The sequence below is a fragment of the Myotis daubentonii genome, chromosome 6 (assembly GCF_963259705.1).
Source record: "Myotis daubentonii chromosome 6, mMyoDau2.1, whole genome shotgun sequence".
Classification (NCBI taxonomy): domain Eukaryota; kingdom Metazoa; phylum Chordata; class Mammalia; order Chiroptera; family Vespertilionidae; genus Myotis; species Myotis daubentonii.
In genome coordinates, this window is record NC_081845.1 from 26,634,620 (window position 1) to 26,661,886 (window position 27,267).

Genomic DNA, 27,267 nt, shown 5'->3' on the forward strand with positions numbered 1-27,267 from the left:
CACAATCTATTTTAGGTTTCTAAATCAGCGGTCCTGAATGTAATGATTATTTCAGTATGATTCTTAGTAGAACTCTGTTATAACACAATTTCTTATTAAAGTGACACTCTCCTTGTTATGCCCGACAAAACTCAATGTCTGGGGAGAAGTGGAAGCAAACTGGGGAATGTACAGAAGCACGTTCTGGCTATTTTTGATTGGCAGCAGGTGCAGTTTGTAACCTGAGAGACTGGGCCTGGGATGGTTGGTGACGGTTGTTAATGAACACACACAGTGTGCCAGAAGCCATGGAGAGAGCCTGGCATTGAGAATAGGAAGTGTCTTCTAGTGGTAAAGGCAAGAACGTGCACGCCTAACACGAGGCAGCTCCAAGAATTCTTTCCTCTGGTTTCCAGCTCCTCAGGTCTCTTCTTATCTGGCAGCACTTACGTATACGCTGCCGGAACGTTAGCCCTGTGGTGGTGTGGTCCGACTCTATTAGGCCTTCGGTTTTAGAGGTCCAGGTGAGGTTTTGCAGTACAGAAGCCAGAAAGGTTAGCTTCCTGGGTGGTAGGTGCGTCGGTGCTTTAAAACCCATAGAATCAAAAGAAAGGTGAAGTGACCGTTGCCAGTGATAGGAACGATGATGGTCCTACCGTTGCCCTTTATTGAGAGCTTACCAAGACCCGGTGTGACACCTAGCAGTCTGCAGTCTAGGTTTGAGGACCAGGACACTAAGCTCCCGAGACAGCTGCCTCTCCTTCAGTGAAGGCGCGTTGGGCCAGGCAGATGTGGCCCGATGCCACAGTTGGATCCTCTTTGATGTTGGATTCAACTTGACTGACACACACGTGTGCATAAAATACGAAGTTTTTATGTAAAGGACTTAAGTTCAGTATAAAACACCCAAGGAAGCAATAGAGCCATTTAACTTACTTTTAAAAGGTCTCATGCTTATCATTTTGACACTTGAGCTGAAATTTAAATTTGTAAAACAAGAAAAGACCTGAGCAAGGAAGCACTTTGCCCACACCTTGTGTACTCATGATCTGATTCCTTCTCATGATAGGACTTCTGTTCTTGTAATTGTGGAGACTGTGAACATTTGAACGGGCACTTTCTGTTCTGAATGGGTCACGTTTCATAACTGAGAGCTGATTATCTTCATTAGGCTAAAGTCCTTGAAGAGGGATCGCTGGTCACAAGGCCTGCGGTTTTTCAGGCTTTGGTGCACCTGGCCAACCCATTCTCCAGAAAGGGTTCAACCTCTTTATGCTAACACTGGCCCAGCACGGAGTGTTCCTTTCTTCACACTCCTCAGCATGGATTTTAATAACCATTTTTGGATGGATGAAACCCCCCCCCCATTGTTATTTGTATCTGTTGGATTTTATGTATACTGCTCGTTTGCATTTTTTTCTGTTTGTGTTTTTGGTCCATTTCACTAATGGGATATTTGGGTTCTTATTGATCTGCATTGGTCTTTGTATATTCAGGATACTTTTTTAAAAAAAAATTTTTTATCCATTTTTTACAGAGAGGAAGGGAGAGGGATAGAGAGTTAGAAACATCAATGAGAGAGAAACATCGATCAGCCGCCTCCTGCACACCCCCCACTGGGAATGTGCCCGCAACATGGCACATGCCCTTGACCGGAATCAAACCTGGGACCCTTCAGTCCGCAGGCCGACGCTCTATCCACTGAGCCAAGCCAGTCAGGGCTCAGGATACTTTTTGATGTACATTTTCCCCTGTTTTATGGGTTGTTTTTTTGCTGTTTAATATGTTTTCATTCATTAGAAATGTTACAGTTTTGTATGATCACAGAACATCCACATAGAGAGAGACCTTCAAGAGGAAGGCAGGGGAGAGTGAGGCAGGTTGTCTGTGAAATTGCTTGTAGGAAAAGTGGTTGAGCATGGCAGAACATTCGTGACTGCGTTCCCTTGGGCATCAGTGCACAGTAATGCTGTTACACTTGTGAGGAGCTGTTTCCTTTTTGTATTTGATTTTAGAGGCTCTTTCACAGAGTTGTTTGCAACTCCTGCCGCCCTCTCTGACCTCTTGACCCTCAGCTTCCCTGACCACTACTGACCAGTTGACAGCCGAGCTTCAGTGCTCAGCTCCTATCACTTTCTGTACATTTCTAAAACCCCTTGAAGTTTTTTATTCCAGCCAGTTCCCAGGACTTTGAAACTTTTACATAAAGGCCCATTATTTCCTTATCACCTCTTCTCAACAACCAAGCTGCAAACGGAGGCCTCTTGTAGGCTAAATTGCCCGTGACCTCCTTTTGATAGCAAACTTAAATGCTGAATCATAAGAAAGTTCTAGTTTTTCTCATTCTGGCATTTGGATTGAAATTACATTTGTATGTTAATAAAATGACACCATAGCACTCAATTGAAACAAGAGTGTATTCCCACCCCACACATCATGTTGATTTGGTAGCCCTCGGGCTTTTTCAGACGTCTGAGATTTGGGAAAGGTTCCCAAACTGCTTGTTCTGCGGATTGAGATTGGAGATTTGGTTATAGCTTGAGATCTGCCATTTTGCCAGGCCAAGGAACCTTTCTGAGTATAAATGTTCTTATCTTTAGAAAGTAAGGATAATATGACATTGTTTGTGACTAAGTCGTTACAAACAAACTGTAGAGATGTTTGAAAAAGCAAATAGTTGTGTCAAGATTTGGGGCTTTTGGTGTTTTCTGGTTGGGTTTTTGATTTTTAGTTTGTCATGTGGTAGTGTGGCTGCTTCCCAATTTGTAATGAAATGCACACTCTGGTTAGTTGGAAGAACCCAGGCAGACCTTTGCTTTCCCCAGTGGAGTTTGCAGCAGATGCTCTCCTAAAATCCGTATTCAGCTTCCTTGGGGGAGCTTTTAGTTTCTCTTTAAGTTCAGATCTAGGAGTTCTTGCTGTGTGGATTTTCCCAGAGACTGCAGTGCTGCTTGCCTGCTGGCCTCAGGGTAAGTCCAGCTCCTTGAATGAGTTGAGCTTTTCTGTAGTTTCTGAAAAAGACCTTTCTGACCTCAGAGTAGGGAAGAACTATGGCAGCTGAAGCCTTGGGGAGGGTTTTGTTTATCCTTTCTTTCTTTCTTTCTTTCTTTCTTTCTTTCTTTCTTTCTTTCTTTCTTTCTTTCTTTCTTTCTTTCTTTCTCTCTCTCTCTCTCTCTCTCTCTCTCTCTCTCTCTCTCTTCTCTCTCTCTCTCTCTCTCTCTCTCTCTCTCTCTTTCTTTCTTTCTTTTTTTTTTTTACCAGTGTAAGTATAGCTGACTTGGGGATTTTTTCTTGTGATCTGTGAATCATTCTGTACCCAGGTTTCATTATAACAGCAGATTCCACTGTGATTTTAACCATTTGATTAACAGAGCCTTGCTTTTGGCCTATTGTACTACATGATTTTTGAGTAGATGCCTGCCTGTATTTGTAATCATGACTCAACATAGTTCGTGTTTTGATTCACTTCAGGCCTTTCTGCCTTCTGCTCTTTACCTACCATTAGGGCCTTAGAGAGTGGGAGTTTAAGTGTTATTGTAAAAACATTAAAAGGCTTACTTACATATGACTTTAATTTGTTTCCTTACTTCCCTTTTAGATTTTGCATTTTAAATTAAGTTAAAGAAAAATGAAAACAAAACAAAGAAGAAAGAAAACAAAACAAAAACCAATTTATAGAGGCATACAACAGATTGGTGGTTACCAGAGGGGAAGCGGGTGGAGGGAGGGTGAAATGAGTAAAGGGGTTCAATTGTATGGTGACAGATGGAAACTAGACTTGGTAGCAGCATGATCTAGTTCATGCAGATGTCAGTTTATAGTGTTGCACACCTGAAACTTTGATAATGTTATAAACCAATGGTTACCTCAAAAAAATAAATTAACAGAATTGTGAATATATCAAAATGTATTACAGAGTTATTCATAGTAATTTGTATAGGCATGTGATTCTTGGCATGTGTATATATACGTAAATATATCAATGTGTTTATATTGAATCTTGGTTATTCTTGGGATTTGGTTGATTAAAAACAATTTGTAAGCTTCACCTTTGATATATTCATATTAAGAAATTTGACTTTGGTATAAATCAGTTTTTCTCATAACTTATTTTTTTTAACATTCTATGAGATATGTAATCTAAGGAATACTTGGAAGAACTTTTAAAAAATATATCTTTTAGAGAGAGAGGGAAGGAGAGGAATAGAGAGATAGAAACATCGATGAGAGAGAAACATAAATTGACTACCTCCTACGTGCACATTACTGGGAATTAAGCCCCAAACCCAGGCATGTGTCCTGACTGGGAATCGAACTGGAGACCTCCTGATTCATGGGTCACTGCTCAGCTGCTGAGCCACATCAGGAAGAATTTTGGAAGAATTTTTAAAGAATTAATTTGAAATGTTTTTCTCTTGACAGATATGGAAATACTATTTAGAATTCATTTGAAATATAATCATACGTACATTTGTATATATTTACATATGTTAATAGAATTTTATGTAATATGGCAAATTCTCTTATGGCCAGATTTTTGCTGTTTTATAAATGATATATTACTTTTTCCCTCTAGTTTAGAAATGAATAGTTTTGAGTCTTTGTTAATGATCATACCGTAAAATTACATCTGTGTTCTGTAAGAGTTAGTAATTGGGAAAGGAATGAATGTCTAGTTAAAAAGAAAATACCGGCACGTTGGCCGTTGTTGATCAGTGGTTAGAGTGTTGGCCTGCACACGAAAGGTCAAAGGTTGCAGGTTTGGATCCTGGTCAAGGGCAAGTACCTGGGTTGCAGGTTCCAGCCCAGTTGGGTATATTCGGGAGGCAGCCAATCACTGTGTTTCTTTCACCTGGATGTTTCTCTCTTTCCCTCCACTCTCCCTTCTTCCCTCCCTTCCATCTCTCTAAAAATCAATGGGAAAAAACATCCTCTGGTGGGGATTAACAAAAACAAAACAAAACCTCCCCACGACATCGCTGGTTTAATAATATATCAATGGGATCTAAACTTTGCAGTTGGAAATGTTATGAGATGCTCTCTTGAAAACAAGTCATATCATAGCATGCTGTGTGAGTGTACTTAGATGATGCACTGCTAGGCCAGGACTTAAGACATGACTGATTTGTGAGTCTAGTTTTCATTTTTACTGAGGCATGTGTAAGACTTAGACACGCCTTCTCCTTTGACAAGTCTTTCCCTGTTGAAACAGATTCTGTAACTTGTTTGGTTGCTGAAGCACTGGCCTGCAGTATGGCCCCAGGCAAAAGCTTTGTCTTTCTGCCTAATCCCAGCAGAGTGACTGCTAGGGTGGGAGGGATCGCTATATACATTTTCTCAGGTTTATTTTGAAGGGAGGGTAGGGAGCAGAAAGTATATTTTTCAGGGAGTTCAGTAGGGCAGTAAAGATACATGGAAAACAAAGGTAGGGAAATGAATTGAGCACTTTGTGCTGGGGTGTTATTGGTTCTAAGTACAGTAGTCTTAAAATCATCCTGGGAGTTGGTACGTTGACCCAGTTCGTTGACCAAACAGGGTCCAGGAAAGGCAGGCTGAGTTTTTGTTTCTCAATGTCAGTGCTTTTTCTGCTGTCCAATTTGATAGTCTCTGTACTGGTGGAATCCTTTTTCTTTACATTGTTTACAAGGAAATTGCTTTATTCTTATTGATTGACAAGTAGACCTTTGCTCATGACTTATTTTTCTTCAGTTTAGCAATTCTGTTAGCTTGAGTAGATTTACCTCATTGTCTATCTCTGTTTTTAAAGAATGCAAAGATTGAGGTCAGGAAATCTTTATATTGTAGTTGGGTTTAAGCACTTGCTTCTTTAACTTGGTTTTCCTTATATCTAGTTTTTAAGTGGTTCTGAGGATTCATATGGTATTGAACATTTTGAATAAACTTACTCATTGAATGACCTGGGGCAGACCACTGAAGGATCACCTGGAAGCGGGCTCAGGAAGAGTTTGTAGAATCTGAACCAAGGGATTGCTTATTTCTGTTTGTGGAACTTCGGTATTTTTAAGAAACATTCAGGAATAACTATGAACATTATCTTCATCCTGATTTTCAGCCTAAATTAGGTTTATTTTGGGTCCATGTCGTTTTGGGTCCTGACATGGCCTCTGTTAGTTAAGGAAAATATGAATTTCTACTCTATAGACAACAATGATATATTTATATGTCAATATTGATATATTGTTATCAGAGTATTGAGGCCAGAATGGGAATAAAAATTAGGTAAAATAGAAACTTGTAGGTTTCTGCTTAGTTTGAATTTGAGGCGTGGTAGGCTTGTGAGTTTTAATTGAAAGTAAGGAAAGAGTGGGTCTAGGGGAATAAACTAAATATATTGAGTGTTAAAAGCCCAAGTTGTTAAATATAGTTGAAGGGCTCTTTTTTTTTTTTTTTTTTTTTATGTGAAGCTTCCATGTGTATTTGGATAGAGTGGTTTGTCTGAGTAAAAGTCTTGTGTTTAAACCCTACTCTAAGCATAAAAAAATGTTTAATTGATTGTAATCGCCATGTACTCAACTTGCTACCCATTTTGGAGCTTTCTTACATTACAGTAACATAAGGGAGAATAAGCTAAATCAGAGGTTAAGATAGATATGCTTAAGTGAGCTTGCTATTAGTTCCTATGCTAATTGAAGCAAGTTGAAAAAATATTTTTGTTTTAACTTTTCTTTATATATCAGCTTTAGTGTCTTTTAAAACTTTTTAGTAGGAGAAGGTGCCTCAAAATATTTGACAAAATTTATTTAAAAGCCTCTTTAGTTTTCAGTTAAAAATATTTACCAGTTAATTAAGAAATGATTTTTAGGCACCTAGTAAGTGGTGGTGTGGGGCACCAGTGGGATGCAGTTAGTCTTCTAACCAGTCTGTGTCCACTTCTTCTAACCCGCTTTGGGTCACTGCTGAAGCAGAGGTTTTGCTTCTGGGCCTGGTGGACGATCAGGTGGAAGGGAGGAGGCCTGATTGTGGAGTTCCTTGAATGTATCCAAAGGATTTGTGACTTTAGTCTGGGGGTTTCTGAAGTGCCTGAATGTGTGTATGAGATAATCATAGTGTAATTTTCAGAAGGCTGATATGAAGGTGGTGGTCAGACTTTTTGTTTTTTATCCCCTAAAAGAATTTGAAAACACAGAGTCATCCTTGCACATTTGATGTCACATCAGTTTTTTTTAAAGGTTTACATAAATTTAGAGGGTATAGTTTCCATTTAACTGTAAACATTTCCATTTAAATGTACTAAAACAGAATACAAATACATTAACTTGATAACCATTATCAGCTCTTTAAAAATAATAATGAGAAATTTTACATTTTTTTCTTCATTTCTATTCAGTTTTTTCCCCCAGAATTTGATCCAAGATGGAGTGTTGTCCTGCTTGAAAGCTCTTTATTGATCATCCTATCATGTTTTTCTATAAAAAATGTATATAAACTTAAATTTATATTGAGAAGCACTTCTGGAATGGCAGAATAAGGACTTCTAGAAGCCTGCTTCTCCATAAAGACAATGAGAACACTGGCAGAAATGATCAAAATAACTTTTTCAGAAATCTGGAAATTAACCAATAATCCCAGGAGTGTTCATTCAAGGGAAATGACTGACTTCTTAAAGAACAGTGAGTTTTGTGTATGTTAACTTGCTCTATTCCTACTCCTCCCCAGCATCCAGTAGCTTTAAAACAAACAGTATAGTAGTCCTTGGAGGGGGAAGAATAGGTTAAGAGCTACCCCAAAGCCCTAGACCTAGAGAACTGTCACTGTTTGACCTTCATGGAAGCCCCCTGATAAAGCCTCATTCAGAGGCTTTATTTGACCTGACTCAGAGATCACGCAGTGGTAAAAGTCCTATCCTTGGGTGTCTGTTGAAAACAATCAGCAGTAATTGTTTAATATGGCCACTGCCTGCAGCAGTGATACCAGTGGGGGCAAACAAGAGGTGGGCCAAAAACTTAATGAAGTTATATTGTGAGTGAGAGATCTGTAGGAGCTTTGAAAAGCTCTGACATATTCCTGGTGCTTTGGAAGACCAGTGTGCATACCCAGGAAAGACCTTGGGAGGCCCTCATTCTCTCTTCTGGCTGACCTTGAGGCTCGGAAGAAGTAGGAAAGTAATGGTTGAAACATAAACTGTTGAAGCAATGAAGATGTGCCCCAGCACACACACAGAGCCCCTGGGCGATGTCAGGGTGGGAGACTTACTGGGGTGGAAGCCTGGATGATCAGAGTACTTGATGCACCTAAAAGGCATTTGCATTTACATTTCATGACAAAATACCTTGTACTGGTTTAAAAAGACACACTGCACGCCAAACCTCCCCACTGAAATCTGATCTAGAGGAGTGTGTGGACATCATCTATGAAATCTTTCTTAAAATTTGTTTCCCTTAGTAGAGCTTTTGGAAAGTATTGAACAGCAGTGAATTATGGCTTGTATTCTGTGACAGGTACCTGGTCTGCACATGACCCATGTTGCCAGCTAATCATGCTGCCATATGTTTTACCTGTTGGACAGACCAGGGAGGAGGTAAAGCCATTTGTCTTTTGAGCTGAGGCCATTGGGAATCAGAGGTAAGGGGAGGGGCCCACTCCACCATGGCCTTTGGTCTCCAGGTACTGTTGAGCCCACCAAGAGAGAGGAAGCAGGCCAGTGTTTTGGGGATGCCGTGCTATAACTCAGGTGGTAAATAGGGATCACATATGAAAATAAGATTTAGGAGTTTTTATTATGGCCAAGGCGAGGACGCTGACAAGGGTAATAAATCAAGTTCTCTCTTTTTTGGAGTCTTTAAAAATGGGATAGTTTAACAGTGGTCTGGACAGTTTCTCTGCAGTTACATATAGGCACACATACATGCACACACTCTTGCACACTTACATTTAACCTGGAGTACTGTTCCCATTTTAAGACTCTGAGTTGGTTCTGAGAACTCTGGGTCCTACCTTTCCTTCAGGGTGAGTGTTGTATAGTTCTCTGTGATCCAGCACTCTCACTAAGCTGACTGAGTAGACACTCCAGTGGTTGCCCATGGCTAAATAATACAGACTTTGCCGTATTAGTCTAGTTAAGTTACTACATAAACAACAGTACCAATAGTATATCCAGTGAGTAGAAGGAACTGATTTCCGGAGTTGCCATCTTATGTTATTAAAGTGTCCAGTATTCAACAAAAATGTAAGATACTCAAGGAAATAGGAACATAGTATGGCTTATGATCTTCGCCACCATTTCCATCCCCTATGCTAAACTCTGCACTCCGCACTGGGCACATAACAGGGTTCAAAAACAGCATTTGAATTGTCTCACATTGATTGCTGGCTGTAATTGGCTGATATTCAGATCCCATGAATTTCTTTCTTTCGTAGTAAGTGTTGATAAACCCTGGTGTTTCGTTTTTTATTTTTTAAATTCTCACCCGAGGACATGTTTTTATTGGTTTGAGAGAGAGAGAGACGGGGAGAGAGAAACAGCAATGTGAGAGTGAAACATTGATTGATTGTCCCCTGCACAGGCCTTGACTGGGGATCGAACCCACAACCTGGGTATGTGCACTGACCGGGTGGGAATTAAGGTAACCTTTCTGTGTACTGGACAATTCTCCAATCAACTGAGCCACACTGGCCAGGGCTAAACCCTGGTGTCCTTATTATGTCTCCTAGAACAGGGTTCTGATTAAATGATAGCTTTTTTAAAAAAAGTCATACATTTGCCCAAACAAGTTTATTAGTATCCTGAAAAATGCAAAGGCTTTTTTTTTTTTTTTTTTAAAGGCAATAATATACATTCATTCCAGGAGCAGAAAAGAGGAAACTGGGGATGCTGATGTCATCACATCTATGCATAGACTATTATCAATATTTTCTGTTTCCAAATACTCATTTGTGTATATTCTTCTATATTTTTCATCATTCTGTTTACTCCAGTGTTTGGAAAAAGATGAAGCAAACCTGCTAGACTGGCAAGCTTCAGAATCCTGTGTCACTGCCAGGAGAAGATGCCCTGAATTTGCATTGATGCCAAGCAGGGAGGCAAGGGCTGACTAGTGTCTTAGAGAATGTGCTCAGAATTCCAAATAGCACTGAGCTGGTCAACATTCAAAGAGTGACACGAGAAAGGGCAACCCCTAAAGTAAACAGTTGTTTACTGGCAGTTGTAATCAAGGCAAAAAAATGATGGGTTCACAAGGGATCATGAGATTAAAATTTAACTGTTCAAGAACCTGGTTAGTGAAACCATAACTCGCTTTTGAGGACTAGTTTGGGTTTAAAATAAATTCAAGCCCTAACCAGTTTGGCTCAGTGGATAGAGCATCGGCCTGCGGACTGAAGGGTCCCAGGTTCGATTCTGGTCAAGGGCATGTACCTTGGTTGTGGGCACAACCCCAGTGGGGGGTGTGCAGGAGGCAGCTGATCAATGTTTGTCTCTCATCGATGTTTCTCTCTATCCCTCTCCCTTCCTTTCTGTAAAAAAATCAATAAAATATATTTTTTAAAAATTAAAAAATAAAATAAATTCAAGCCCTTGTCTTTTCTTTTTGTTTCATAGTTTTCTGTTTGCAAAAAGTATAAGAAGATAATAAGCAATTTTCCTATGAAAGCATTTTGGATTTTTTCTTTAAAGCAAATGAAAGTAAAATGCAAGGATTTTCTTTGTTCACCATGGAAATAATATTGCATCTAGAGTAGTGCATAATATATATGCATGTACATGTGTATAAAATTTCAGGGATAAGGCTATATCTAGTTATTCATAGCTCATGTACATAACTGAATATGTGTGCCTTATTTCAATTGACATCTGTTATAAACTTATTTTTCTTCTAGTTCTTATATATGAGTATACATATATAATTTTCCTAATTCTTATGTCTAAGAATTATATTATTTTCTTGTAATTCTTTTTTTGGAATACATTTTTTATTAAGATATTACATATGTGTGTCCTTATCCCCACGTTACCCCCTACTCCCCCCCCCCCTCATGCCCTCACCCCCCCGTTGTCCATGTCCATTGGTTAGGCCTATATGCTTGCATATAAGTCCTTTGGTTGATCTTTCCCCCTTACCCCCACCCTCCCCTACCTTCCCTCCAAGGCCCGACAGTCCAATCAATGCCTCTCCGTCTCTGGATCAGTCCTTGTTCATCAGTTTATATTGTTCATTATATTCCACAAATGAGTGAGATCATGTGGTATTTATCCTTCTCTGACTGGTTTATTTCACTTAGCATAATGCTCTCCAGTTCCATCCATGCTGTGGCAAATGATAAGAATTCCTTTTTCTCCTTCCTCTTCTTAAAGAATACCTTTCAGCGTTTCATATAATGCTCGTTTGGTGGTGATGAACTCCTTTAGCTTTTCCTTATCTGTGAAGCTGTTTATCTGACCTTCAATTTTGAATGATAGCTTTCCTGGATAAAGTAATTTTGGTTGTAGGTTCTTGCTATTCATCACTTTGAATATTTCTTGCCACTCTCTTCTGGCCTGCATGGTTTCTGTTGAGAAATCAGCTGACAGTCGTATGGGTACTCCCTTGTAGGTAACTGACTTTTTTTCTCTTGCTGGTTTTAAGATTCTCTCTTTGTCTTTTGCTCTTGGCATTTTAATTATAATGTGTCTTGGTGTGGTCCTCTTTGGATTCCTTTTGTTTGGGGTTCTCTGTGCTTCCTGGACTTGGAAGTCTATTTCTTTCACCATGTAGGGGAAGTTTTCTGTCATTATTTCTTCAAATAGGTTTTCAATATCTTGCCCTCTCTCTTCTTCTGGCACCCCTATAATTCTGATGTTGGTACGCTTGAAGTTGTCCCAGAGGCTCCTTACACTATCTTCATATTTTTGGATTCTTTTTTCTTTTTGCTTTTTCGGTTGGGTATTTTTTGTTTCTTTGTATTTCAAATCTTTGACTTGATTCTTGGGATCCTCTTGTCTGCTGTTGGATCTCTGTATATTATTCTTTATTTCAGTCAGTGTATGCTTAATTTCTAGTTGGTCTTTTTTCATATCCTCCAGGGTCTCACTAAATTTATCGGCGGTTTCCAGAAAATTCTTGAAAAACCTTATAAACGTGGTTTTGAACTCTATGTCCAGTTGTTTGCTTTCCTCCATTTCTGTCATTTGTGACCTGTTTCTTTGTCTCCGCATTTTTTATGCTTCCCTGTGTTGGTAGAGTGGTTTTGTGTGCTAGGTCTCCTCTAGGGCCCTGTGGCTCAGCCTCCCCAGTTACCTGAGGTGGACACTCTTGGTGCACCCCCTTGTGGGCTTTGTGCACAGTCTTGTTGTAGTTATGCCTTGATTGTTGTACGTATCACTGGGAGGAATTGACTTCCAGGCCAATTAGCAGTGAGAATCAGCTGTGTCTGTAGTGGGAGAACTTCTGTGCTGAAGACACCTGTCTGGGGCAAGATTTGCTTCAGTGGGGCTTTGGTGCTCACTGAGTCTGCCCCCTGAGTGTGTCCCTTATGGATCTGAGGAGTTGTAATCTGGATGGTCCCACTCTGACCACTGGGTACACTGGCTCTTGGATCTAAGGAGGTGCTAATTTAGTCTCTGCCTGAGGTTACCCAGCAGAGCTACGAAAAGATCTGCAGATTCCCCTTCCTTGTTTGGAATTTGGAGGTGCCCAGATGAGGCCCAGCTGTGAAGCAATGCAAGCTGCTGTGGGTCCTTGGGCCTTCTCTTGGAAGTTCTGGGTCTGTCTGGCCCAGCTGTAATTTGTTAGGTAATTTTCAGGTTGCAAAGGGCCAGGGCATTCATATGCAAAAGCCTCTGCTGCAGCCTGGGTGGGGCGGGGTCTCAGGGAATCAAAGGGCGGAGCAAGCAGCTATGGCTGATCCTCAGCCCTGCCCTAAGGGGCCGTGAGTCTCAGTGTCCCGGTAATTTAATTGCTGCAAGCACCTCTGAGGGAAAGCCACCCTCGAGTTCCGAGTTCTGCCCGCTGCCAGACAGTCCAGTTTCTCCCTGTATGAGTCCTGGGTCCCCAGAGACTCCCCGGAACTGGAGTTCAGAGCAGTTGGGAGCTTGTGACTCCCTCCCGATTCAAAAAGACAGCCGCATCCTCAGGTACCAGCCCCTTTCCACGCGTGTGCTTGAGCCTCCGTACCTTTGCACTTTATTTCCGCAGCTCCTGAGTCTCAGTGTGCTTTTCTCTTTCCTTCTAGTTGTAGAATTTCCACTCAGCCAGCCTTCCTGTAGTTCTGGATGATGTCCGTTTTGTCTTTTTGTTGTATTTTTGAAGTTGTTGTAGGAGGCAGCAATTTCGGTGTTTACCTATGCCGCCATCTTGGTTTCTCCCCTTGTAATTCTTATATATGACTACATTATAGGATTAATTTACCAATGAATATGACTTTTTTTTTTGTATTACTAACCATTTGTACGCCATAAGCATCTATAGACATAAGCGGTGGACCTTTTTAAATTAAATTAAAAATATCGTGGCAGTTAACTGGTTAAAACAAGTTACTATTATAATTACTAATGCCATTAATAAAGCCCAGATAAGAGCAATAGTTTGTTATTCTCACTATTAAGTTGTTACATTGACATTTCTTTGCAAAAAATTTAAAAAAACCTTTACTTTTCAATTGCAATTTACATTGAATATTATTTGTATTAGTTTCAGGTGTACAGCAGAGTGGTTAGATCATAATATAGATTATAAGTGTTCTCAGTATTTCCAGTGCCCATCTGGCACCATACATAGTTATTACAATATTATTAACTGTGTTCTCTGTGCTGTACTTTACATCCTTGTGCCTATTTTGTAACTACCAATTTGTGCTTAATCCCTTTACCTTTTTCACCCAGTCCCCCAGACCTCTTCTCCTCTGATATCCATCAGTCTGCTCTCTGTGTCTATGAGTCTGTTTCTGTTTTCTTTGTTCATTTATTTTGCTTTTTAGATTCCACATATAAGTGAAATCATATGGCATTTGTCTTTCTCTGTCTGACTTATTTCACTTAGCATAATACCCTCTAGGTCCATCCATGCTGATGCAAATGGCAAGATTTCATCTCCTTTTTATGGCTGAGTAACATTCCATTATCTATATGTACCACAGCTTTTCACGCCACTCATCTATTGATGTGTAGTTAGGTTGCTTCTATATCTTGGCTATTGTAAATCACACTGCAATGAACATAGGGGTGCATATATTCTTTTGAATGACTGTTTTGGGTTTCTCGAGATACGTATTCAGAAGTGGAATTGTTAGGCCATAAGGCAGTTCCATTTTTAATTTTTTGAGGACCCTCCATACTGTTTTTCATAGTGGCTACACCAGCCTGCATTTCCACCAACAGAGCACGAGGGCTCCCTTTTCTCCACATCCTCTCCAACACTTGTTTGTTGACTTATTGATGACAGCCATTCTGACAGGTGGGAGGTGATATCTCATTGTGGTTTTAATTTATATTTCTAAGTTGTTACATTGACATTTCCTAAGTAGCCATCCTGAGAAGATGGGATCCATTGGACTCTAGTTGTCAATAGTGGTATGATCCAGCAGCAGGTTTAGATTATGTGGTCACATCTTTATCTCTTGTCATTTCTCCATTCATTGCTTTTTCCTCTGCCTCTCCTTATAGATCTAGTCTCACAGGTAAATATGAGACTCTCCTTTTCATATTTGTTGGAAATGAACTCGCAGATTTGATAGGTGAGGGAGGAGGATAACAGCATCCCAAGGAGTCTAGGCTTGGTCGGTTACAGCCAAGGAGAAGGGACCCCTTGAAAGAAGACAAGGTGGGGTAGATTTTGGATGAATCCAAACCTACTTCACTATGTCTTAGTATCACCAGTGAGGCTGGGAGCAGGTGGGGGTTGGGAGGACCTGCATGGACCAGGTGGGGCAAGAAGCACTGGGGTGGGGGACTCAGTTGGCTGGCAGAGCACTGAGTGACAGGAGCCAGCCTAAGATGTGTCTGAGAGAAGAGCTGAGAGAGAAAGCAGGTGAGATGGAAATAGGTGGAGGCCCAGGAATGAATGGCAGAGTGAAGCTGAGGGAGCTGAGCCAAGGGGAGATGGTGAGAGGTGTGGGATGGGCGAGGTGAGCGCCTTCAGGACCAGGAGCTCTCGTGTGCTCTTGTGCTTGTGCCACAGGTGCTTCTCCGAGGAGCCAGCACGGGGCGTGGCAGAGAGGGTAGCCATTCAGGAAAGGTGCTGTGTTTGTGGGGCTCTTGGCACCAGTGGGTCAACATTGGCCTCCCCTTTCACTTCTCTCACCCTTCTCTACAGACTTTGGAAAGTGAAGAGGGAGAGGAGAACCTTGGTACATGTCAAGTACAGATTAACATGTAGTAGGCAAAACTGAGTTGAAAGTTATGGGAAGAGGTGACAAATGGATTTTTGTTTTGATCATTTGTACCTTCCTTCTTCCAAAAATAAAGTGGCTTTCAAAAATACATGTAATGCTTTAAGATAAAGAATAAATGTGAGAATATTAGTTATAGGGGCAATACTATTAGGAAAACAAGTGGATGTCCTGAGTCATTACAAGAGGTAGGTCACAAATTTGGCTTTCAGATTTCTAGCACACAGAGGGATGAGGCAGACAGAAGCAGTGGTATGTTCTGCAGTGTCCATCTGATTAAAAAAGCAACACTCATCACTTAGCCATTTCTAAGACACTGTAAAATACTGAACGATGTGCATGACAATACCCTTTCATAAATAAAACAAATTTATTGGGTTTGCTCACGTCATTAAAAGCAGTCTGACCAGGGAATGGAACATTGTGGTCCTGGTAACCAGCTCTGTGGCACTTGGCTTCACTGAGGGACAGAGTTTTCCTAGCACAGGAGTTACATGCCCAAGTACCTCTATGGGCCTGGCACATAAATAAATACATGAGTGGGGCTCGGGGGCGGGGGGAGGCCTAGAAGATCAGAGAGTACTTGATGCACCTAAAAGGCATTTGCATTTACATTTCATGACAAAAAACAACAACCTTGTACTGGTTTAATAAGACACACTGCAGGCCAGACCTCCCCACTGGAATCTGATCTAGAGGAGTGTGTGGACATCATCGATGAAATCTTTCTTAAAATTTGTTTCCCTCAGTAGAGCTTTTGGAAAGTATTGAACAGCAGTGAATTATGGCTTATATTCTGTGACCTGGTCTGCACATGACCCATGTTGCCAGCTAATCATGCTGCCATATGTTTTATCTGTTGGACAGACTGGGGAGGAGGTAAAGTCATTTGTCTTTTGAGCTGAGGCCATTGGGAATCAGAGGTAAGGGGAGGGGCCCACTCCACCATGGCCTTTGGTCTCCAGGTACCATTTGGGCCCACCAAGAGAGAGGAAGCAGGCTGACGTTTTGGGAATGCTGTGCTGTAACTTAGGTGGTAAATAGGGATCACATATGAAAATATGATTTAGGAGTTTTTATTATGGCCACATTTTGAATATCTACTGGCAGGGGGGAGGACGTTGACTTGACAAGGGAAACAAATCAAGTTCTGTAGTGTTTCAGAGAGAGCAAGAAAAATCCTTTAAAATTAAAAAATAGCACTGAGTTTTTTTTTGGAGTCTATGAAAATAGGATGTATCTGAAGTTTTGTTCCCGTGTGAGGAGATTGTGGTTTGGTCCTGAGAGCCTCTGCACCTACCTTTCCTTCGGGTGAGTGCGTGCAGGACATGGAATGCTAGGGTGCGGTGAGTTCTCCCCGATCCCGCACCCTCAAGATCATGGTTCGACAAGAGAAAAGGCAGCCTGCTGATTTATTTCCTAGTACAGTGTGAGCCCATGTTTTGCAAATTGAATTATGCAAATTTCAACTAATGACATAAATAATATTAATAGAAGCTTCACATTATGTGCATAATTTCAGCGGACACATTTCTCCAGATTATGCATTAAGCCATCTTATATTTTCAAAGTTAGCAGGTCAACTGAATCATAAAAATGCTCCGTTACCCAGTGGCATCACCTTTTCTTCGGAAAAAAAACCTACTAACCCTTGGCAGTATGTGAACACTTGTTTTTGTTGTTGTTCTTTTTTTTTTGAACTTCAAGGACTCTGGTGACATTTGTGTTATTTTAGAATGAACTGTTATTTAGATCATTATTATAACTTTCAGAATATCCAAGTGTGCTAATACTGGTGCTGAAAATCAGTATGATATGCCATGCTGTCAGTTTATGAGATGCAACTGAGAACTATTAGAACTAACGCTGCTAATACAAGCATCAGTAAAGCACCAGACAGCATGGCGACTGCAGATTTATGTGTTCGGAGGATGCTTTCCCCACACTTTACCCCCAGACTGTGGGGTAATGTCTTGAATTATGTTAAGTTCTTCAGGAACACGTCCCATGAATCAAATGCAACCATGCTTTATGAATTCCTGTTACCTAGGCTTGGAAAAGATCACTTAGGTTGAAAAATACATATAACAACGTATTTATTTGTCTGACATTGAGGAGAACATCTTTAAGGGGTTAGAGAAGAGAATTCTGCTTCTGTTTCTTTAAAACGTGTCAGCAAATATTTATTGAATTGTTTTGTGCATGCTTGTTGTGGGGAAGAAATGTATTTCTTGAACCTACTAGTATTTATGTGTGGAGATTGGATGGTCACTTCCTGATTGTAGCTTTATTCTAAATGTATTCAACGTCATTTGGTTTTCACATCAGGTGATAGGGCTTTTAATAATTGCTTATTATATGCCAGGCTGTTCAAAGGGCCTTAACTCCTTTAATCCTCATGGGGACCCTTGGAGGTAGATACTGTTCTTCCTGCCTTTTACACGTTAGACAACAGAAGCACAGGGAGGTTGACTTGCCAAAATCTGAGAACGAGTAAGTTGCAGAGCTGACAGTAAGATCCGGGTTGGCTGGCTCCAGAGCCTGTGTCCTCAGTGCCCAAGCTCTGTGGCCTCTCTGGAAGCTAGAGGTGAAGCTCCTCTTGTCGAACTTCGTACCCTGTGTGGAACTTGGTCAGCAAGCAAGGAGGTGTGTTCCCATGAACAGGAATTAAAGTATGGAAAAGATCAGTGTAATAAAGTAGGTGTTCAAAACCCCTGATATTTGCGTTTGGTAATTGGCTACCAAAGGAGGATGGAATAGATTAGGTTAAGTTTGAGGAAGTGAGGAAGAGGGCCAGGCTCTGCCCCCAAAAGAATTTCAGGATTGAGTCTAGAACTGGTTCTCAACCTTCCTAATGCCGTGACCCTTTAATATAGTTCCTCATGTTGTGGTGACCCCCAACCATAAAATTATTTTCGTTGCTACTTCATAACTGTAATTTTGCTACTGTTATGAATCGTCATGTAAATATCTGATATGCAGGATGTATTTTCATTGTTACAAATTGAACATAATTAAAGCATAGTTATTAATCACAAAAACAATATGTAATTATATATGTGTTTTCTGTTGGTCTTAGGCGACCCCTGTGAAAGGGTCATTCTACCCCTCAACCAGTGGTTGAGAACCACTGGTCTAGAAGGTCTGTTGAGAGCTCATCTGGACCTGAGTCTAGAACAGCCATGGGCAAACTACGGCCCGCGGGCCGGATGCGGCCCGTTTGAAATGAATAAAACTATTGAAAAAAAAGACCGTACCCTTTTATGTAATGACGTTTACTTTGAATTTATATTAGTTCACACAAACACTCCATCCATGCTTTTGTTCCGGCCCTCCATCCAGTTTAAGAACACATTGTGGCCCTTGAGTCAAAAAGTTTGCCCACCCCTGGTCTAGAAGGTCTGTTGAGAGCTCATCTGGACCTGAGTCTATAGAAGGTCGCTTGAGAGCTCATCTGGACCTAGTCAGGCTGTGTTCTCCAGCATGCGGTCACCTGGAGTACTGAATCTGATTGGGCCATACTTTTCTTCCACAAGACATTTATGAAACACTAATAGGATTTTCACAGTAGTGGGTTTACAAGGATGAGTAGGTCCAAGTCCCCACCTCACCCCTCTTCCCCGCCAAACTCCCTATCTGATGCTTGCAACTGTTTTAAGAGGGGCGAAACATTTAATTTTATAGGTAAAAAGCTGAAGATGGCTTCGCCTGTCTTACAGTGCTTGTTAGTGTGAGCACGTTTGTCAAGGGGATTGTGTTTGTTGGGCAGCCAGTGTACATGATTACTGGCAGATACTCCCTTTTTAATAGGTGGAGGCAGAGGTAGAGGATGTGAAGGCTGGGGAGAGTGACAGACTTTGTCCTCGTGACCTCAGCCTAGTCATCCTGTTGTCCAGACTTCAAACTATTTGAGATTGCTGCCCAGGATGAGGTGAGCTCTGATTATTTTTACTTGGGCAGAGACAAATAGATGCTGAATACTGAATATTTGAGGGTGAAGCTGTAAAAACTGGCACTGAGGGCTAATATACATTTTTAAAAATTGCTGACACTGCATAAAGGAACATTTTCCCATATTGCTTGTTATTCAAGCTATCACGGCTTAGACTGCCGGGGTCCAACCCCAGCTGGTCCAGGGGTCCCCAAAGGCGTGGACGGAGTCGGCGATGAAGGAAGGGCACGGAGACAGTGTTCAGTTAATCAGCAGCCTAGCCAGGATCTCTAGCCAGGATCTCCAGCCAAGTTCTGGTCTGGATCTCCAGAGAGGTTCTGCTTAGGATCTCCAGAGAGGTTCTGTCCAGGTTCTCCAGTCAGGTTCAGTCACCAGGTTCTAGTCAGGCTCTGTCCAGGATCCCCTGCCATGCTCTCTCGCCAGGCTCCGCCTCCAGGCTCCGAGGCCAGTCCCTGTCCAGGATCCTCCAGCATGCTCTCTCCAGCGAAGTTCTTCTGTCTCTAGAGAACGTTCTGTGTAGGTTCTGTGCCTAGGCTCTGTCTCTCTTGGTCTTGTCTTCCAAGCACTGTGTTCTGAGTTCTGTCTTATAAGTTCTGTCTCTTGCTGTCTTGTTACATCTGTATTTATACCAGTTGATTCAATCCTATCAATCTCTATTACAAAGGTTAGGGCGTTTCTTATCTCCATTCCAGGGAGTAAAGATTATGTAGCTTAAGCATGATTGTTCATAGTTAAAGTGATTAGTTACCCGCCTGGCACTTAGTTGAGGGGTTTTATTCCCTCCCTAACTTCAGGGGAAAATCCCTACCTGGGGATTCAACCTTTCTCGGAGAGGTGACCTTGGTTAAAACACAGCGCCAAGAAGGTGAGCAAACATATTAAGAACCGTATGCCATATATGCCAAGTCCCTTGAAACAGCAAGGATGGACCGGCTCCCGGCATTAGACTAATGTCCCAAGGGATGTATGTGGCACAAGCCCTTGTCAGCGTGGGATTCCCTTCTCCCCTCTCCCCTGCTCCCCCATTTAAGGTTTAGTTGTGTCCTATCAACCTGTATTCCTTTTATGGGACAGCTGTTCTTAAGAGCTGGGGTTTTTGTAAAGTTAGAGACAGCTTTCAGGAAGCAATCCAGTGTTTCGGTAATACTGCTAATTTCTCACGTGTCATTTTGAATGCCACCACTGCTGTTTCTTACAGTTACAAAGTCTTTTCCTAGATGTGTTGGATATTTAGGAAATTTTAAAAAAGGCATGGCATTATTCATTTATTTACTGACTTTCTAAACACCTGTCGTGTATCTAAAACATTAGATAGAAAAAGTAGGAAGTACATTGGAACAATTTGCATTTAGTTGGGGAGCCAGGTACGCAGGTATACAGTTATGCTGAAGATAGCAGAGAAAGGTTTTTATGCAACTTGACAGTTTACAGTGTGTTTCCACATTTACAGGAGTAGGCAAAAGTAGGTTTATAGTTGTGAGTACACGAAACACAGAGTTTAATCTTGCATTATTATTTATCACTTACTGTATTATTTGTATCACAACTAGGCACCTTCTAGATGCCTCTGCAGTGTAGACAGGGGGAAGGAGAGGGGAGCCAGGCAGGGAGTTAAGAACCAAACTTCAAAGGAAACCATGTCTTTGAGGGTAGAGGCCAGCTTGCTCCTCAGAATGCTGTGTGAGATGTAGAAGCCTTGTCAGCAGTTCTCTGCTGTCCCCAAGACCCACCCTGTGACTCACCTAATCCTGGGAGCCTTGCCCTTATCCTGGAGGTGTGTAACAGCGGGAGGTGTCTGTTGCACAAAGTATTTGGTATTAAACAAGCCCTTGGCTTTGTCTTTGTTTTTGAGGTCTAGCCACAAGGCCACATCAAAGTGGCAGAGCTGTAAACAAGCAGGGCTGGCAGGTTGGGGTGGGGACTCCTCGTTGTGGGTCTTGGAGGGTAGAAAGCTGGTGAGGATGGCTGTGGTGATCACAGACCGGCTACAGGGACAGGGACTTGGAGTGTTACCTCCTCTGTGATGCAGGCATATACTTCTGTTAGAGCAGTGGTTCTCAACCTTCCTAATGCCGCGACCCTTGAATACAGTTCCTCATGTTGTGGTGACCCCCAACCATAAAATTATTTTTGTTGCTACTTCATAACTGTAATTTTGCTACTGTTATGAATCATAATGTAAATATCTGATAGGCAGGATGTATTTTCATTGTTACAAATTGAACATAATTAAAGCATAGTGATTAATCACAAAAACAATATGTAATTATATATGTGTTTTCCGATGGTCTTAGGTGACCCCTGTGAAAGGGTCGTTCGACCCCCAAAGGGGTCGTGATCCACAGGTTGAGAACCGCTGGCCTAGATGGAAAGGAGGAAGATACTCCCCTTCTTCCTCCTACCCTCCACTTTCTGTCTTCTGTTTGAATGAAACAACAGCTTTTCAAAAGATACAATAAGACAGAAAAACCTAACATAAACCATGAAAGATGAACATTGAATGGGTTAGAGTTCTCAGCAGGATTTGCCATCTTTCCTGCTTCTAAGACCTGGTACACAGGAAGTGCTCAGTATTAGTTTAGTGATACATTTGCAGCTTTTTGGGAAAGATATAAATAGGATTTTTTTCCGTATTAGCCAACCTTTTTTTTTTATGTGAAAATACCGTTTAAAGAAATATCAAGTCAATCTTAACATTTAAATTTTTAAATTTTAGATATTATGAATGCAAAGTATAGTTAGGGCCTTTTTAAATTTGATTTCATTAGTCCTGGGTTAATATCACTCTGATAACTGCCATTCTATTTCAGAGACCTCTCTTCAAGTCTCTTCCTCTGAAGGACTGAAGATAAAAGCAAACGAACTTTGTTTAATTCACTCATTAACATTTTAAAGGTCATAGACCTCATGACTAGTTAATTTACTCAGTTTGCAAACCACTCTCTTCTTCTACTTCTTTTCTGTACATTCAGGTCTTTTCTCTTTGTCTAGGATTGCAGATCTCTCTTCCTCTGCTCTGCTTGTCACATAGGTTTTCATGTGCCAGTGTCATTTTAATGCAACTGTATTTGGCACTGGATGTGTGTATGGCCTGGGCCAGTGGTACCAGGGACACAAAGGCGAGTCAGAGATCCTCTCCTGAGTCATCACCTGGTGGGGACCAGAATGGGGACGCAAGTAAGGTTCAGACCAGACTGCGCTGGTGGGGGTCAGGGTGTAGGGGAAGAGAGGAGTCATTGGTGCCTAGAGGTGGACCTTGAAGGTTGGAAAGCAGGGGATGAGGGTTATTTGTGCCAGGCCCTGCTCTAAGCACCACCTGTGAATGGGTATAGTTCATCTTTATGACCACCGTGTAAGGTACATGCATTTTTTACACAGAAAACGGACACAGGAAAGTTAAGTAACTTTTCTGTGAGCTCACAGCTCATCCGTGGTGCTGTTGGGATTCCAGCTCAGGCAGTCTGGTTGCAGAGCCCATACTGTGAATTGCTACACGAGGGGAGTGGGATTTGGACCAATGAAGATTAAGGATTGTGGATTCCCAGGAGGTAGATGGGGAGGCCACAGTGGTCACAGGCATGGACGAAGACAAGTTGGTTAGGGCTGTTTTGCTGAGGTCCAAGAATCCCACACTGAAGGGGATGCTTGGTGGGAGAAATAGAATTTGTAATTCAGTGGGCAGTGGTGAGGTTGTGGAGGTTTTTGGTAGCTTGCTCCCTCTCCTGATCTTCAAGCTGCCCTGAGTTCTTGGCATTCATTGCCCCAGTTGAGAAACGTGCTTATGCCTCAGCCTTTGTGTACCCTGCCCATCCTCTTTCCTTCCCTCTACAGTTACACTTGTGGTTAAGGCCTATCTAGAGGGTCATCTGTACTGCTGCTGCTTTTTTACCGCACCTGTCCCCCATCATCCCACCAGAACTGTCCTTTCTAAGGTGTCAGTGACTGGCTCACTGCTCATCCTGGGGAGGACCTCTCCATCTTTGCCTTACCCAGCAGTTCCCAACCGGGGTTGATTCTGCTCGCAGGGGATATCTGGCAACGACTGGAGACCTTTTGGGGTGTCACAGTTGAGGGGGTGGTGTGACTGGCATCTAGTAGGGGTGCTGCTAAACATCAGCAGTGCACAGGACACTCCCACAACAAAGAATTGTCTAGCCCAGCCGTGGGCAAACTACGGCCCACGGGCCGGATGCGGAATGAATAAAACTAAAAAAAAAAGACCGTACCCTTTTATGTAATGATGTTTACTTTGAATTTATATTAGTTCACACAAACACTCCATCCATGCTTTTGTTCCGGCCCTCCGGTCCAGTTTAAGAACCCATTGTGGCCCTCGAGTCAAAAAGTTTGCCCACCCCTGGTCTAGCCCCCAATGACCAGGGTAGTGCAGAGTGAGAAACACTGATCTTACCTGGCACACTGGGACAGTCCAAGTCCCCTGTTCTTAGGCCTCATCTGACTGCCTTGATAGAATTCTCAGTTCATTCCTTACCAGTCTCTGTGGAGAACTCTTCTCCAGCCTTTTAATGTCGCTTCCCAGGATTCTTTTCCACTCTTCACATTCCAGGGGTTACACCTCCCTGGCTGGTTGCGTGGCTCCACATCTGTATCCACAGCTCCAGCCCTCTTGAACTCCACTAACATCTTTCTCCACCTCGGTGGTGCACAGGCACTTCCAATTCAGCAGGCCCAGACCAGGCCAGCCCCAAGTCTTCTTCCAAACCTGTCCCTCGCCGTCCATCAGCATCTGCTCATCTTCAACACTGGGAGTCACTTGCTGCTGTCTAGCCCAGACCCTTGTCATTTCTTACCTGGGTTCCTGCACGCCCTGCCCCCTTCCTCTGGCCTCCCTGCTTCCAGCCTCACGCCCCACACTGCCACCAGGGTGGGGTTTCTAAAACAGCTCTGCCGAGGGGCTCTATGGCTTAGGGTCCTCATTTAGCTTATCAGCTACAACAGATAACTCTAACCCAAGCATGGCATGTGGCACCTTTGTGATCAAGCTCAGTGGTTCCCACCTGGGAGCAGAACGAGCCTTCAGAGGGGCCTGTTGAAACATTGTGGACGTTGAAATAGCAGGAACCAGTGGAACGCCAATCTCCATAAGTCCTGGTGGAAATCTTGATACCAGAAAAATTGTACCTTTGGCATGAATGGGCTCCTGTGGGATTTGGTCTCTGACCCGGTGTCAGCTGGGAACCCCTCGTCCTGTGGGCTGAATGTCTCTTTTGTGTTTCTCCCCAGAAGCCCCTTGTGCCACGCCCCTGATCTGCAGCTTCGGGCGGCCGGTGGACCTGGAGAAGGACGACTACCAGAAGGTGGTGTGCAACAACGAGCACTGCCCCCACAGCAGCTGGATGCACCTGCAGTGCTTCTACGAGTGGGAGAGCAGCATCCTGGTCCAGTTCAACTGCATCGGCCGGGCCCGCAGCTGGAACGAGAAGCAGTGCCGCCAGAACATGTGGACCAAGAAGGGCTACGACCTGGCCTTCCGCTTCTGCTCCTGCCGCTGTGGGCAGGGCCACTTAAAGAAGGACACGGACTGGTACCAGGCGAAGCGGATGCAGGACGAGAAGAAGAAGAAGTCAGGGTCGGAGAAGAACACGGGGAGGCCTCCCGGCGAGGTGGTGGAGGAGGCTAAAAAGTGCAGGCCCCCGAACAAGCCCCAGAAAGGCCTGAACCATGACCCCCCCCGCCGGCATTCCATGGACCGGCAGAACTCCCAAGAGAAGGCGGTCAGCGCTGGGGCCTACGGGGGCCGCTCCCCCTGTGGCTCCCCCGGCCAGTCCCCGCCCACCGGCTACTCCATCCTCTCCCCTGCCCACTTCAGCGGCCCCCGCTCCTCCAGATACCTTGGGGAATTCTTAAAGAACGCCATCCATCTTGAGCCTCACAAAAAGGCCATGGCCGGGGGCCATGTGTTCCGAAATGCCCTCTTTGATTACAGTCCGGGTGGGTTATCGGTTCACAGGGGCGGCCACTTTGACACTCCCGTACAGTTCCTGCGGCGGCTGGACCTCTCTGAGCTCCTCACCCACATCCCCAGGCATAAGTTGAACACTTTCCACGTGCGGATGGAAGACGATGCCCAAATGGGCCAGGGCGAGGATCTGCGCAAGTTCATTCTTGCGGCCCTCAGTGCCAGCCACAGAAACGTTGTAAACTGTGCCCTGTGCCACCGGGCGCTCCCGGTGTTCGAACAGTTCCCACTGGTGGACGGAACTCTGTTCCTAAGCCCATCGAGACACGATGAGATCGAATATGATGTTCCTTGTCACCTTCAAGGTACAGGTGTTCATTCACCTTGCCTGCGTTCTGTTTGTGGAGAGCTGGAAAGCAAACAAGATGGGCCGCCTCTGTTCTGGCTCAGTGTTAACTGATGGTGCTTTCTTGTTCTAGTCAGGGGCTAGGTCACATGTGAATATTTCCGCTTTGCCAGGGAGGTGGTGGAGGTCTGCTTTACTCCAATGTCACTGTGCCCCTAGAACAGTTGTCCTGGTGGGTAATTTCATGTGTTTGTTCTATTGCAATTTGAAGAGAGGATTCCTGGTGTATAGTTCTTTATAATTGGGAGGAAATTTAGGAGAAGAAATTGCACAAAAATGTCACTCACTGTAAAATAGTTACCTTTGAAACCTGTGTTAATGTGCCCAGCAAGATATGTACTATTATTCTCTTTGATCCTTGTAAGCATATGAAAGTAGGGGTTGGAGAAGGTCAGGGTGTTTTTAGATTATTTGAATTAATCTTGACATTTATGAAAGATGAGACTTTCTTTTTTTTTAGAAATATATTTTATTGATTTCTTACAGAGAGAAAGGGTGAGGGATAGAGAGTTAGAAACATCAATGAGAGAGAAACATTGATCAGCTGCCTCCTGTACACCCCCTCCTGGGGATGTGCCCGCAACCAAGGTACATGCCCTTGACCGGAATCGAACCTGGGACCTTTCAGTCCATAGGCCAACGCTCTATCCACTGAGCCAAGCTGGTTAGGGTGAGACTTTCTTGATAGCAACAAAAGGAACGTGGAGGATTATTGGAGACTCAGATATTACTTTGTTGGTGAAGGGTTGGAGCTTATTAATGCTGTGGATGACAAAAAAAGACTTAGGGACATTTCAACCGTATGTTGAATGGCAGAGGTGAGCAGTCTGTCAATGCATGTAACACTACTGAATTTATGTAAAGATGGGATGCATGTCATATGTCTTTATAACTTAAAAAGTGTGTTAAAAAGGCCTGTAGTGAAAATGACATCCCCACCTGTCTTCTTCCTACCAATCCCTGCTATCTGAGTTCCCAGAGACTTTAAAATCTTCTGTGATTCTTCAGGTTTTTATCATCAAATTTAAAAACTGTTATCTTCATTCTCCCAATTTTAGATACTACCTATTGACTCTTTCTCTCAGGATAATATATCACAATTAGAGGCCTGGCACACAAAATTTGTGCACTAGGGCATGTCCCTCAGCCTGGCCTGTGCCCTCTTGCAGTCTGGGGGCCCTTGGGGGAAGTCCGATTGATGGCTTAGGCCTGCTCCCCCGGGCAGTCGTACGCCCTTAGCGCTGCCGTGGAGGCAGGAGAGGCTCCCGCCACCGCCGCTGTCCTCGCCAGCTGTGAGCCTGGCTTCTTACTGAGTGGTGCTCCCCTTGTGGGAGCACAGTGACCACCAGGGGGCAGCTCTTGCGTTGAGCGTCTTTCCCCTGGTGGTCAGTGTGCATCATAGTGACCGGTCGTTCTGCCATTAGGTTGATTTGCATATTAGGGATTTATTACATAGGATTCTTGGATAATCCTTAATTTTTTTTTTAATACCATTAGTATGGAAATATTTAGTATTGAGCCAAGATGTATAGGTACTTATATTTCCTATATTACCTCTTATTTTTGTTGAAGTGAATAATTGCTTCATGTTCCATTTGCTTAGCCTTTTTTGAATCTTTGGCTGGTTGTTCTCATTCTCCAGCAGCAATACAAACCGCCTTTCAAAAACATTTCCACATACCTCTGACA

General features: G+C 42.9%; 1 protein-coding gene across 12 annotated transcripts in view; it reads left to right on the forward strand.

Annotated features, from left to right (window-relative positions):
* The window catches only part of HECA (hdc homolog, cell cycle regulator), a 48,823-nt gene that overhangs the window by 10,771 nt on the left and 10,785 nt on the right, over positions 1 to 27,267 (forward strand). For 11 of the 12 annotated variants that reach the window (XM_059700506.1, XM_059700498.1, XM_059700509.1 and 8 more), the window contains one exon: positions 24,497 to 25,537. In XM_059700506.1, coding sequence (XP_059556489.1) covers positions 24,497 to 25,537 — 1,041 coding nt within the window. Of the gene's footprint in view, positions 1 to 7,573; positions 7,611 to 24,496; positions 25,538 to 27,267 lie in introns of those variants that run through there. The other variant, XM_059700500.1, reaches the window with a different exon arrangement.